The 15,311-nt window shown below is 49.5% G+C and overlaps 2 protein-coding genes across 2 annotated transcripts in view; one reads left to right on the top strand and one right to left on the bottom strand.

The window, feature by feature from the left end:
• The window catches only part of LOC149331031 (chitinase-3-like protein 1), a 177,264-nt gene that overhangs the window by 105,157 nt on the left and 56,796 nt on the right, over positions 1 to 15,311 (top strand). The gene's annotated exons all lie outside the window — the stretch shown is intronic.
• On the bottom strand, positions 3,412 to 5,111 carry LOC149331033 (uncharacterized). Its single transcript, XM_089559541.1, has one exon. It carries the CDS (start codon positions 4,795 to 4,797, stop codon positions 3,412 to 3,414), a length of 1,386 nt encoding a protein of 461 aa, XP_089415667.1. The 5' UTR covers positions 4,798 to 5,111.

Below are 15,311 nucleotides of genomic sequence, written 5' to 3' on the forward strand. Positions count from 1 at the left end.
CGTCCATAGAGCAAGGCTGTGTGAAACTTGAAGACCTGGTTAGCTTCAGATAAATTCGAACTGTTCCGTAATGAAGACTGAAACTTCGGGGATGATACTCGGCTTTTCAGGGGACCCCAGCTCGTTATCTTGGATAACTTTGGTACGCTGATTCGGCGTACACGCTCTCACATTTTCCGAATGATGCCGCGTCCTCCGTTTTTCTGCTTACTCGCCTGCTGCGGACTGGTGCAATGCTGGCCGGTAACTGGACAGGCAAACACTGTGCTTTTAGTATCGATGCCCCACTACCTGTATTGTGTTGCTGACGGCATCATATACTCTGCGCGTTCGTTAAATGCACTTGTGAAGGTCTTTTTTTTTTTCGTTTTCGCCATTCCACAAGTTTTGCTACGGAGTTGCAAAGATGGCATGTAATGTTTGAGAGAACCCTTGCTCTGTTTTGGTGGTTGGTTGATGTACAGCTGAGCACTTGTGATAATATTCCAAGAGAACTGTACTGCATGCATGATCTGTAAATTGCTTGCGTCGTCCACTTTCTACTGCAGCCCCGATGTTGTCCGTGCCCGTGGCATCTGCTACAGGAGCCAGAAGAAGACTGGAGCACCCTACCCTGTGACAGTCACACTAAAGAGAGAGACAGATGAAGTAACTGCCAGCACTTGTGAGTGTCCGGCTGGAAATGGAGTCTGCAGCCATGTGCTAGCTCTACTGCAGCTCATCACCTTCCTTCAAAAAGGTGGCTACAAAGAGGCGCCTCCTGCACTATCCTGCGCCGAGCTACCCCAGCAGTGGAGACGCCCTCGGCAAACAGGGCTCAAACCAGCCAGTGTGCAGACTATTGACTGGCGACGGGTGCATGATGGTGGATGCAGTGTGCCCAAGCGACTGAAAATTTCGGCTTCTAAATGCCAGAGTGATGACAGTCGCCAAGTTGTTGACTCAGTGAAAGAGCTTGGAGAAACTCTAGGACTGCTGGGAAAAACCTCATTTGCTTCCATTCTTCTGAGCAGTACAGGACAGTTAGTGCCGACAAAGTCTGGCTTGGCACCACCCGGCTCACCTGCGACATACCACCAGTCTCGCCTGCCGTCTGGTTATGCAACTCTGCTGGGCAACCTGCTGCCTGGAACAGAGCAGATATGCACTTTTCCCAGCATCGAGCTTTTTGTTGATTCTGAAGAGCATGTCTTTGAAGGACGATGCTCGAGTGCAGAAAAGGCTATATTTGATGTAAGTATCTCAGTACCATGACTAAAAAGTTCTGCTAGTTTGCAAATTGAAAGGGTGTTGTTTAGAGCATTTTGACTGCATCGTGACTTAGGCCACTGAAGAAGACATTGTCACAAAGCTTTTTCCAGTAGTTTTCATGTACCCTTGTCAGATATGTGAAAAAAAACCAGGACTGTGTGCCAAAATTTGGCACTATAGATGATATCAAGATGGCACTGCTGAAGGATGCGAGACATAAATGCCTCAAACACAGTTTCCAGCTGTGAAAAGTTTGTATGCAGTGGTACATAGACAGTGTAGGATTGCATGTCGAAGGTGTCAATAGTTACGAGGCTGAGCACAAAATGAGTTGTGATACCAGTCCATCATTTATTTGCTACATCTTGAATTACTTAGACAAAAAGTTAAGGAGCTCTGCACGCTACAAGATGCAGAGCTGTTGTGCAGCATCAGTTGTTTCATGCGAGCGCACGCTACACAACATCCCGGTTGTGGCAGCCACTTTTTCATGGGCGCGAAAAGCAAGGCACCTGCATACTGTGTGCTGTCAATGCACATTAAAGAACCCCTGTTGGTCGAAACATCTGGAACTTTCCACTATGCCGTACCTCAGTGAATCGTTTTTAGAACATTAATACCTTATGAGCCATCCAAGATGCTGCGCAAATTACCACTAGTGCCTGACAAGGTCTTTGTCTGCATCATCCCATAGCTTAAACAGTACTATATTCTTAGCACTTATTTCCTTACTTTTAATGCTACAGCTTCCCATACACTAATTATGGTAGCTGACGGGAACTAGGTACTTGCTAAGCAAAGGGGTACTACTCCTACAGCCGTACCCAATTGTGTACTTGTATAATCTTTGTCTTGGTTTGTATACTATGCCATTTGCTGTACAGCTATCATCTCTAATAATGGACATTCAAAGAAATGACCCATTTGCTTATGGGATTCTTTGTTTTTCTTTGCAGATACTAATCAATGAGCACAACTCTCCTTGTCCGAATTGTAGCCTGGAGTTATCTGGCTGCTTATAGAGAGATGACATGCCGTGATTGAATCCAAACAGTGCTTTTGTTTTGTGCCTTATAGTATAGCTTTAAATCTGCTTACTTATTTGCAGGAAATATCCATATCGGCTGAAGACGCCCGTGAGCTAGAGAAGAACACGCGGCAACAAGCACAGAGCCAGTCTTGGATTGACGCTCGCAGACACAGGCTGACTGCTTCAGCCTTTGGCAAGGTGGTCATGAGAAAGGAGTGGACACAGAAAGGCCTGCGCAACCTGCTCGATCCCAAAGACCTTTCCAGAGTGCGAGCCATTCAGCACGGCAGAAAAAATGAGGCTGTTGCTGTTGAGCGCTATGTGGAAGTGCTGAGAAAGTTGGGGCATAATGTAACAGTAGAACACTGCGGCATTGTTGTTGCTCCTTCGTGTCCGTGGTTGGGGGCATCACCTGACAGGTTGGTGTTTGACCCCGAGGAGGGAACATTTGGAGTCCTTGAAGTTAAATGTCCATACTCGCTGAAGGATTCCGATGTGGAATCAATGAAGACTTCCGACTTTTATGTTCAGTTTCTTGACAATGGTGAGCCTAGGTTATCACAGGATCATGAGTACTACTGCCAGATAACCGGACAGATGGCCTTGAGCTCCTGCGAGTGGGGGGACTTTGTTGTTTTCTCTCAGGACTGGATAATCATCTAGAGGGTGCGCTTTGATTATGCCCAGTGGGGAGCAATAAAATCTCGCCTAGATTATTTTTTCTTTAATGATGTGCTGCAGTACTTCTGCCGTGAAGACTAGATCTAGAGTGTATTTATGGGTGTGTATCTGTTTTTTTTTTATCTTCCATTCAAGAATCATAAAGACATTATTTTCTGAGCTGTAATCTCATATTTTGTGGCAGGTCTAGGAAAGCAGCTGGGGGCATAAGTGGCACAGGACAGGTGTACGGGAGAAGTCTTTGTGCTGCAGTGGAGAAAGTGAGGGTGATAATGGTTGGTTTGGTTTTTGGGGTTTAACGTCAAAGCAACTCAGACTATGAGAGACAGCGTAGTGGAGGGCTGTGGAATTTTCGACCACCTGGGGTTCTTTAACGTGCACGGACATCGCACAGCACAAGGATGCCTTGCTTTTCGCCTCCATGGAAAGAGGATGCCTTCATACTCGGCTTAGAATGCTGCACTAATAGAATCATGCTTGGAGATGAGGTCTGACTGGAAATTAGTCAGTATGGCAACCACAGTCCACATCTTATTAATTAATGGTGCCAGGGTGAGAGGAACAGGACGGTCAAAAATGTGGAAGGACTTAATTCGCTGTATCCTTCTCTCAACATGAATCCTGAGAGATGCAATTTCTTGTGTTTCTTTCACTTCTGCTGCCGAAAACTTCCTGTTATGCAAAAATGGAGGAATGCTCAGGCCCACACCTTTCTTCTCTAGAAGATCTCCAACCTTGAAGCCTTTACCAGCCATAACGGCATCTCCTGTGTCAAACGGAAGGTTTAGAAAGCCACTCTGAATGACTAATTCTCTGTCAGATATTGAACCTGTGAACAGTTCTGAAACAAAGGACAGGAGGCCATTTGGCATTATGCCAACAAGTCCTTTGAACGTGTTTGCAGACTTGTACGAAGAATATGTGCTTGACTGAAGTGCTAGTGAGCTGGGCACTGCACACTTGACTTCAGTTGCATCCAGAATCACTCTAGTTGCTGGATACTTTTCCACGAACACAGCAGGCATAGTTGCATCCACAGTCCCTCGTGATGCCCACAGAGGCAAGTTCTTCAGCTTAGTGTAGAGCAGACTGATCCATGTTGTGCATATCCTGGATACGGTTGCTTGCGAGATGTTGAACCTATGAGCCAAATCCTGCTCAAATAGGCCAAGTCTTAGTCTGACCAGAACCAGAAAGAGCTCGTCGTCCTTGGCCAGCTTTTTTTTTCTTCCCTGACTATACAGGTTCTTTGGTTTTCTGCAATGGAAGTTGGTGTTGTCGTCTGGGTGGATATACTTCAGCAGTCCGACAAAGTGCTCGTAATCGGGGAGCCCAGTGTAAAACATAAAATCCTCATCCGATTCTTTAATACGGTCCAAGCAGAAGGCAGCAGTCTTTGACTTTTCTGCTTCAAGCTGACGCCGCAAAACATTGTTGTCGCCTTCTAACTTGTAAACTGCCGCTTTTGCTTGTGCCAGTTCGTTCCTTACGAAACTACACTGTAGCTTCAGTCGCTGGATTTCCTTGGCCTGTGTCACTATCAATGCCTGCCCTTCAGCAAGGGAACTTTGCTCTGTTTGGGTTGGCAGCTGCTCGTCTGCAGCGCAGACTTCACTTTCCATTTCTTCCTGTGGTGTTGAGCTCTGTTGTTCTTGCGGCTTTGTCTTTCTTGAAGGCAAAGGTGTGCGTGCTTTCGGAGCCTTTCTTTCTTTTTTTGCGCGCGCGAACACGAACACGGTGGGAACCACTTCTTCTCTAAGGATTCTTTTGCCACTTGCCACTCCTGGTACAAAGTCATCTCTTTTGAAGTGCTTTGAGCATACCTGTGTATGCATTGTGACTTGAAATAAAGGGCCTTCATCCCGTTTTATCGCAATAATCCATCTTCTGCGGAGAACAGGATCTCGCGGAAATCCGTGGTAGGAAACCTGAACAGCAAGTACAAGAGGGTTTAGCAACGATGAACAGGCACATTAGCGACTCGGTTCTAATATTGCGCTGCTCTGACGGCGAGAACAATACCCTGAAACTGTAAGCGCGAACTTAGCATGGACGAAGCAAGCTAAAATACAACTGAACGAGCACGAGCTGCGGCAGAAATCGCCACAGTTTTCGCTTGCATAACGTTTGTCTCGCGGGAGAACAGCATCATTATAAACACGATATACACGAATGCAGTTCACTTACAAACAAGGGCGTCCGCAGAACTTTTTCCAGGGGGGTGCACCCGATGTCTGGGGGTGGGGGAGGCGGTTGGTTTGTAGTTGTTTTCTACTAGGGCATAAATAATATCCGTCATTCCAAGGGGGGGCAACCGCCCCCCCCTTGCCCCCCCTTCCGGACGCCCATGCTTACAAATAAAATGCTGCTGACTTCGCTCATCCTCTCTCAAGTTTAACTCATAGGAATACCTATTTTCAGAAACGGGGCGAAGCGCTACGCAAGCGCTGGTGGTGCCATTCAAGCGTGTCCACGCGGGCATGCAATGTCGCGCATAAGAAGCAGCTTGTGTCGAACAAAAACAAGTACACGTAAACTAGGAAGGCACAGCGTATACATGACACGGTGACGCACGACTGCAATAACAGAAATCGAGGTTGACACGACGCCAAACAACTGGCAAACAGCGTTGCACGGACGGGCGGCAGGTTTGTTTTTTTTTTTTTAAGTGGCGCGTGAAATCACCGGTAAAAAAGAATTCATACCTTGTTCCCCGACAGATCCTTGTACCCTCGCTGCGTACACAAGGGAACACAGCAGTGGGACGGCATCGTTCGCGGGAGGGTGAGCTGCGACCGCACCACTGAAGAAGCATAGAGTCAGTGGAGCCGCAAACGACGCCCCTGACAAAATGGCGCGCAGTAGTTCGCGTTTTTCCTCCCAGATGGCGCGCCTTTTTGAATATCTCCTATTGACTTAAGCTTCGCCTTTAAGGTACGAACACACTAGCGGCAAAACGCGCGGCATGCCGCTGGCGGCGCCACCCCCGCCGCGAAAGGGACGGCCGCACTCGGCGGCAGAGTACGCGGGTACGCGCCGCCGCGCAAAGCTCCATTCATGCCAAACCAGTCGAGGTCCGCGATTTTGAAAGAGCGCGCGCGGCACCGCCGCCGCCGCTGGCATGTAACTTTAGTAGGAGCCAAGAGGTGGCGACAGAGACGCTCCCCACGTGACAAAGCCGGCCGCGCCTCATTGGTCTCCCCGCTCCGCGGCACGCGGCAAGCCGCCGAAAATGGCTCCTCGACCCATTCGCTGCGCGCCAGATCAACCCGCCGCCGCGGCAGGTTTCGCGGCAAGCGGCTTGCCGCCGGCGGCGTGCCGCGCGCGTTTTGCCGCCAGTGTGTCCGTACCTTTAGGAGTGGAATGCGACAGCGTGTTGTAGCGCTGCCAGGCAGTCCACGGAACGCCACCACCCGTTCGGCGCGATGCCTTGACCTCTGAACGCGACGCTTTTTGAGGAAAGGAAATTACGCAGTAATTCTCCGTCATCTCGGTGGATATAGGAAGGGAGGAACGCCACCACCCGGTCGGCGCGATGCCTTGCCCTTTGAACGCAAGGCTTTTTGAGGAAAGGAAATGACGCAGTAATTCTCTGTCATCTCGGTGGACACCCGAACCACACCGTAAAGGAAGGGAGGAACGCCACCACCCGTTCAGCGTGATGCCGTGCCCTTTGAACGCAACGCTTTTTGAGGAAAGGAAATGGCGCAGTAGTTCTCTGTCATCTCGGTGGACACCCGAACCGCACCGTACAGGAAGAGAGGAACGCCACCACCCGTTCGGCGCGAAGCTACCGGCGCTTGTATGCCGGTCCTGTAGGAGGGCTTAGAGAGTCTCGTTAAATCTCGTACGGTGCCCGGATGCTCTCGTTTCAGTGCCCGGATGAGTGGAATTCAGTGCCCGGATGTCGGCTCTCGGTCTCGGCGTGACGTCACCACACTGCCGACAACGGGAGCTAAATTTCTCTAAGCGGCCTTCTCTCAAAGCCTAACAGATCACGTATGACAACGAAGTGTATTGTGGCATCTATGTGCTTTTTGCACGCGTTATTAGAAATCGGAAATTATAATTCCGTGCATTATCAAATGCACAGCTCGACTGATATCTTGATAAACATTGAGAAGACACTGGCAGCAGTTATTTTTTATGACTCGTTTGGAGAGCAACCGGCGCTTGTATGCCGGTCCCGTAGGAGGGCTTAGAGAGTCTCGTTGAATCTCGATAAGTCTCGTACGGTGCCCGGATGTTCTCGTTTCAGAGCCCGGATGAGTGGGTTTCATTGCCAGTATGATGGCTCTCGGTCTCGGCGTGACGTCACCACACTGCCGACAACGGGCGCTAAAAGCATTTCATGCTTAAAAGCGGCCTGGGCAGAGTTCCTCTCCGCCCCGCCGCGGTGGCTCAGTGGTTACGGCGCTCGGCTGCTGGCCCGAAAGACACGGTTTCAATCCCGGCCGCGGCGGCTGAATTTCTTGAAGGTGAAATTCTAGAGGCCCGTGTGCTGTGCGATGTCAGCGCACGTTAAAGAACCCCAGGTGGTCGAAATTTCCGGAGCCCTTCACTACGGCGTCTCTCATAGCCTCAGTCGCTTTGGGACGTTAAGCCCCAATAAACCAAACCAAACCAAACCAAACCAAACCAAACCAGAGTTCCTCTCCTCATGGTGGAAAAAACAGGGCAAACTAAGAAAACACAGAACAAGAGGGGAGACACTACAAGCGCTTGTAGTCTCTGCCCTCTTGTTCTGTGTTTTCTGTCTTAGTTTGCGCTGGTTTTTCCACCATGAATTCACAGCAACCAGCCGAAATGTCTGCTTTGCTACAGTTAATTCCTCTCCTCCTAAGAATCGACCTGTTGAACGACGTCAACTGGCGGCAGAGAACTGCCCTTGGGAAGTTAAATCGCAGCCGAAGACACTGGCGAAAGTGTATACACTTGAGTACACACCGATGCCAGCATCACAACGAGTTTGCGTCGCCTTGGGCCGTTAAACACTCATAAACCAATATCTCAGATATGTCGCACACGTGAACAAGGGTGCCTAAAAGGGTCGAGACACAAAATTTCGAAAGCAAACAAAAGAGGTGATTTGTTTCATGTGCGTAAAGGGAGGCCTTCGAGCAGGTTTCCGTTGCAGGCGCTGAGTGGAACGTTAATTAATATGTTTTGGAATGTATGACGAAAAGCCGCTTCTTGGATTGCTCGGGATGAGTAACCTGGGTCTCACAATCCCTCCGGTGGCTGTGTTTGAAACAGCCACCTGCAGCGGCAGTGGCGCATCGCTTAACCGGTGCCCCACTGCGCCAGTAGTAGTATCGCCAGTAGTAGTAGTCATTATAAAGTATATAATGACGAATTGGACTTATATGGGCATGAACTGAACACTATCGCGTATAGGGTTAAGGCGGAGATTAAGTGGTCCCTCTGTTTTTTATGGCAGTCGCGCAGAAGGGAACACGAAAACACGTCCAGAGGAAACGTATATAATTCGCACAATAAAAATTTACAAATAAGGGTGATTCACATGGTCCAGATACAACGGTCGTGCTCTGGCTTTTCTTTCAAGAGTTTCGAATGTGTATAGGCAGACTTTTATTTTTCTTGCTTTTTAAAGCCCTTTCTAACATATGTATATATGCCAGAAGCCCGTTGTGCCAACTGGCGTCGTGGGCTGGGAGCTTTTATTTTTCTTCCTTTTTTTTGCCCATTCTGATACGTATATACGCAGAGCACAGTGACATTTGCTATGGCCGGGCACAAGTTCATGAACACGAATAAACCCCACCGAATTCTCCACTTGGCCTCAGTAAGCTTCACAGTTTAGTTCACCATGACGATAATAAAACTACTGTTTTTTTTCCTCCGTGATCGCTCCGTGACCGGGATGATGAAGGTACCCAGCACCTCACAGCAAATGTTACGTAATGACAAGCCGATGAATACAGGACGACGTGACGAATGGTGATGGCGTGATTTGATAGCTGATGGCCAGGCGCGAGCGCTCCATCCCACGCCACTGCACAGTTAGTCGTATTCCCGTCCGTAACAATATCTTTCACCTGTTTAAGACCTTCCTTTCTACATATCTGCCATCCATACAAGACGTTTGAAACATATTTATCATGATAAGCAATGCATTATGTCGAAGAGCTGCACTGAAGAGACGTTATAGCAGTGTTTTTTTTTTTTCAAAGCATTCATTAAAATCAGCGTTTTAATGTATTCCCGTGGTTTTTTTTTTTTTTTTTGGTACGCATTTCTCCTGCATGCTTCGGACGACTGCGCCACTATATTGCGTAGCATTGGCCGCATTTATACTAGCTTAATTATGAAACGTAAAAGTTTATCTCACCATTCAACTTGCTTCAACATTGCCGCTCGAGTGAAGGTAACTAAAATAATCCCGCGCGTAAAACACCCCGCTTCGACTCTGCTCGTATTGACAGGGCACTGATGGCAACTCCATCCAATTTTATTTTCCAGTAAAAACTGACTCTCTGGCTGTTTCTGACCATGTTGACGGGTGTCAGACATTTTGTTAACCGAATCCCGTAGTTCCTCTTCCTTGACTGCGTGTTCCCCTCACAGGGAAGCGCGATAAGGAAACCACGAATGGTTGGTGCGCCATTTTATCCGCACATCATCCTATTGACCTCGGAGCTGTAGGCGAGCCGTGTGGGATGTCTAAGTGGGAAGTGAACCTCGCAGGCATCGATTGCGCGTCTTGCGGTCAGGCATAGCGTAGGGTCGTGAGGCGGGAAGCCTTCATCGGTCCCTATCTCTGGGCTCTCTCTCGGATCGGCCGTGGCGTTCGAAGCCGCTTGGAGAATTCCGGCAACCAGCCTCGGATCACGACCCCGAGCCGCCACCGGTCGCCTTCACTCACGCAACCGCGGAAGCTATTGATTCGGCGGAGCACGGGTCGGAGAGCTGCGGGTCTTGCTTTATGGCTGGCTGACTAATGGGATTGAGGCCCGAGGTGTGGCGGGAGAACTGACGGGAGATTAGGTTTGTGTACAGCGTTGGCATCCTCTCTATAAAAGGAGCGCCTAGTCCAGCTCGCCAAACGGCTTCATAAAGGATCTTCACCGACACCGGGTCGGTAGCCGAGATCAATTTCGGGCCAAATAGATTGAGTGGGAACCGACGAAACTAGGGGCTGCGAAAAAGTTGTGCGCCACAGTTTCACGCCGTACTGATGGGTTCGTGGCGAACTTTTGCGACGTACACTTGTAGTTTGATTCGCTGGTAAATAGATTGGAAGCGTGCAAAATAAATGCACGTATTACAACATTTATATTTTCAGACCATGGAAAAAACTGAGTTAACCCGCTGTTCGCTCCAGAACAAATGCTGCCGACTGACTAATCCCACAAATAACATTAGCGTCTACGTACAAAAACGTTGTAAAGCGCTGAGCCTTGGAGTCGTCAGACGCCTCCATACGCCTCCAAATGACGCACCCGCAACGCGGTGGACGGGGCAGCCCTGCACGGCATGGGCAGCCGTAGCGGGAACACTGTGCGCCCACGCAGTAGCACCCGCATTTGAATTAGCCTCTGCCGGCGGCTTTCCACGCCAGGCAGCCTTCGCTGCGCATGTGCTGACGCTGCGCTGACGCTGCGAGATGCAAACGCAGTTGCCGCCGTGCATCCATCCACCCGTCAGTGTGCGGGCAGCAGCAGTCGCCGGCAGCTCAATATGAACGAGCAGCAGCGTAGCTAAGATTAGCGAGACGCGCCCGCGTAATCGCACCACGCTGTTGGTGCAACTATTGGCGCGCTATTGGTGAACGCAGTGTTACTCTTACAGTAGACCTGAACACCATTACACCGCATGCATACACTCATGTACTCCTGAGACGCGGTAAAGGGAAATTTGCTTAATATATAGGAAAACGAAATCGCAAGAACGGCAGCCATGAAAGAAGGTTTAGTGCACTAAAAAGCTATTTCTCGGGTACAATTAGAACCAGGGGCCGAATCCACGAAAGAGTTCGCTTTGGAACGCGTTGCCGTGACGTCAGTTTGACGTTGACATCGGCGGGAGAAAGGTGGGAGGAGCACTGCGGGAAGACAAGGGGGCAGGCAACAGCCAATCGGCTTTGTTGGGAGGTCCCATCTCGGTTCCTTGTATTTTTAAGGGGTCATATGCTAACTTATTTGCGTTTTTAACCTCTAAATGAATGCGTTTGGCTACAATACTGCGAATTTATTACTCAGAGCCTATAAAATAAACATACAATTTATTTTGAGACGGTTTCAATGCTTCTTGATTGGTTGTTTTCTTTTGCGTTCCCGAGAGGGCGCTCTCAATTGTGTTTTATTTTGTGTTCGCGAAAGGGCGATAGGCATTTTGAACTTGCGCGGGAGACTTTTCACGTGTCAGCACTTGTGAGCTTGACATTTTCACTAGTCGTCATGTCAACGCACAAAGGTTGTCGCCTGGGCCCGCACGTCTCGATGCGCCAGCGTGAAGTGCTCGTTGAGTTCATGGAGGAACATACCTACATGGTGAAGCCTTCGTGTGAGCTCGACGCACCCGACGACGCCGTGGATGAGACCGCGCTCCAAAAACTTTGCCTTGGCGCGGGACTTCTCCTCGGGAGTCGAAGGGAACGACACCCAGTTTTTCTCCGTGCCGACACGCACGATTGCCTGAGCGACGGCCAAAATCGTCCGGCTCACAGACGACTGGGGGAGCCGTATAGTTGCCTCGCTGCCTACGGCCGCCTGGAAGCCTCCGGTAGAGAAGAACCGTAGCGCGCAGGGTACTTTGCGCTCTGTTGTGAGCGCACTTTTCCTCGTTGGTCCAAGGTGGGGTTTGAGCTCTTCGCATAGGTGGCGTACAAGTAGCTTCGACAGCTTGAAGTGCCTTCGGAAAGCATCGTCAGGCATGTCGAAAGGATTGTCATGCACGCGCGACCGCCGGGGCCGCCGATCACATTCGCTGAGCACCGCGAACAACGGCGGGGCGGCGGGAGGTACCGGCATGTCTCTCCTCGTGCTGAAGCGAACACCACTTTCAGAGTTCCGCACACAGCGTCCGAACGCGTTCTCTTTCACTTGATTGACATGTCTCGTGACGTAAACAAAATCCGTGTTCCCGCCTCCCTGAAGTGACGTCACCGCCAGCGGTGACGACACACGACCAATGGAGCGAGGTGGCAAGAGAGAAAGCGAACGCGTTCCAAAGCGAACTCTTTCGTGGATTTGGCCCCAGGTACTGCCTTCTACTGAGCATGATCAATGTAGTTCGTATTTCCTCCCCTTCAAGAGCTCTCAAAATAGATGGGAATCGGCGCGAGTACGTTTCTCTGTATCGGCAAAAAAAAAAAAAAGAAACAAACAAAACAAAACAAAAAGTGAGCGGCTTCACATGCACGCCGACTGATACCGAAACACTTTTATTCCCTTTACAGTATTTCGGTCACCTCACCGAACAGCATGAGCGCTTACTGGAGCGAAGAGGAGGCTGTAATTTGTTTGTGTGCGACGGAAATGCAACGGTTTTCTCCTTATGAACATATCGGAGCACAGAAGCATAAGTTCTAAACGCCGCAAACGATATTTCATCCATGATTTCGAGTGAAAATTACCACATCCTAAACATTTAACGAAATCGTCAACACAGTTCGCACTCCACCTCTGAGGAGGACTTTTGCCATCAAAAGGGTAACTCTCAAAACCAAGAAAATCACCGTTTACCCTTCACTCAGATAATAGCAGCTTTTCTCGAAAGCAGCCGTGAATAGCAAAATGTCCACTTGCTCTTTCAACTCGAAGCTTCAGTTTTCGACGCAGAGAGAGAGAGAGAAACAACTTTATTGCCATAGATTGGTGGGATTTAGGGCAGGTGGGCTTGGTGTGGCCCCCAGGTGGGGGCGACTTCCTGGGCCCACGAAATGAGTGCCAGTTGGATGCTCTTGTCTGGCCTTTTGAGGAGTTGGTTCCATCCTTCTTCGGAGGGAGCTGGCAGTAAGGTAAGTGAAACTTCATACTAAGACAGGCCCGTAGACGCAGTTACCCGTTCGCTTTCCGCATTTGAGTCGTGCTGTGCTTGTGATGCCCCCCCCCCCCCCCCCCCCCCCTCCTCCCCTGCCTAAGTGGATTAAGGCAGCAGACTCCCTTGACCGGGGTGACCACGGTGGCACCGGCGAAGGCCGAAGATGTGGCGAGGGGTGGCGAAGACGGCAGCAGCGGCTGAAGCAGCGGCGACGATGGCGGCGTCCAGTGGCCGAGTCTACCCGCGGGTCGCCAGACGACGGAGTGGTGCTACGCAAGATTAAGCTGTTGCTGTTAATTGAAAGACGGCTGTGTCCTCGACAGCGGTCTCGTGTTTTGGACATCCGGCGGGGAAGCACGAGGACGTTCGTTCAACTGCTGGTAGACTGCGGGAGATTCATTTCCAGCAGTGCTTGATTACTCAGCATCTACCCCTTCCCATCGACCGAGCTGCGAGAGAGCCCCACAGCCCAGTACCACCCCTGCCGTGGGTGGTAACACCGGCTTCGAAATCTGCCCATGCGATTGGACGTCATTCTTCGAACTTTATTCCCCGGTCAGGGATCTGGGGAATCCGAACCCTATTTAACTCGGCTGTGAGTGTGGCCGAGAGACTCCCGTTGACCCCGTTGACGAAGAAGCTCCCCTCCACTGAGAGTCACTCTCAGTTGCTCTTTTGTAAATAATGTAAATATCTTGTATAAAGTTTCTCTCCTTGTTCTCATCTTAACCCCGTCTTCGACTTCCTCGTCCCCTCCTCCGGCCCGATCACGCTGACCCGATCCCAATAGTGGACAGTCGGTTTAAACTGGAGGACTGTTCTGATAGCTGAAGCACTTTGGGCATGAGCTATGCGCCTACCGAATCTAAGCTCCTGGTAGGTGTATCAGATTGCAGTTTATCCCATGATGAAGCCTGCGGAGCCTCGCAGGCTTCATTATGACAGCAACTTTCACCAAGTTTCATAGTTTCTTTTTATTGGGAAGAGAAGATGTATCAGATTGCAGTTTATCAGCAGTTTATCAAAGCAACTTGCCCCTTTCCTCCTCCCAATCCCTTTCCCTCATCTTCGGATCGTTAGTACCAAAAACAACCTGATCTCGTATCATGGATTCTTCCAGCACGCCAAATTCACACAGCTTCGCCTGCTTCTTTAAATGCCGCAGAAATTGCTCAAATGGCTCTCCTTCATCCTGCATACGAAGGCGAAAAACGTGTCTTTCATACACCTCGTTGCCGTCATCAGCACAGTACTCCTCAAACTTTCGCAGTACGGTCTGGTAGTCTTCATCACTCTCACCTTGTGGAAATGAGAAGTTGTTATAGACGTCGAGGGCCTCTTCTCCAGCGACACTGAGAAGGATTGCGGTCTTGGCAGCTTCCGTCCTGGGTGGCGTGATAGGCGTTGCCGTGAAGAAAAGCTCCAGTTTTTGCTTGAACACTTGCCAGTTTCTTCGTAAGTTTCCTGCCAGGTGTAGCGGTTCTGGAGGCTTGACAACATCCATTCTGGCGTGGCTTCTATCCCACTTCTGACACCATGTATCATGGGTTAAAAAGACACAGGCTCTGGTTGCAGCAAGGTGCTACGCCGACCCACGACCATCTGTCGTCGGCGGTTTATTTCGGGCCTTTTATCAAGACCACGGAACGAAAGGAGGGAAAGGGATTGGGAGGAGGAAAGGGGGCAAGTTGCTTTGATAAACTGCTGATAACCTGCTATCTGATACAGTAGGTAGCAAAAAAACCCCTTCAACATGCAACAGCCCCGAGTTGGATTCTAACCGACTACAGTGCAGAAAGATAAGCTTCTCTTCCTCCTGGCTTAGGCCACTCAGTCATCGGGGGATTAGTTATCATCACGCAATTAAATGCTAGCGTCTCGCGTTGTACTTTCAGATCATCGTCTTTGTCATGCTCGATTCATTCGTTCTGTGTGGCGATTGTTTGCGAAGGTCGCTACGAAAAAAAAATGATCTCGAACAAAGGAAGGGCGCAGGAAATATCTCGTCTCGGAATATGGGAATAAAAATGTCCAGCTCTCGTGGAGAAAGATTTTGAATATTGGAATATTGTAAGGTAGTGTTACGGAAATATTGAAGATAATCGTCTATTCTTAATTCTTAAGACTGCCATAGAAAACCAATGGCCAAATACCATAGAAGCCATAGAAAACGTTTTTCGTTATAGAAAAAACGTTAATAGCAAAAAAAATGCAAGCATACAGAGGGATGATCTGCGGACTTATTGATTGTTATAGTGGAATCTTACAATATATGAAACAATTTCGTTAATATGCTCTTTCATGCGTAGCTCTACCCTCGACGAAGAGAAGCCGAAATTTTTTT

The sequence above is a fragment of the Amblyomma mixtum genome, chromosome 9, assembly GCF_055824585.1.
Source record: "Amblyomma mixtum isolate Tamu chromosome 9, ASM5582458v1, whole genome shotgun sequence".
Classification (NCBI taxonomy): domain Eukaryota; kingdom Metazoa; phylum Arthropoda; class Arachnida; order Ixodida; family Ixodidae; genus Amblyomma; species Amblyomma mixtum.

Coding starts and splice junctions, on each gene's coding strand:
- LOC149331033 (XM_089559541.1), bottom strand. CDS start 4,797: ATGCATACACAGGTATGCTCAAAGCACTTCAAAAGAGATGACTTTGTA.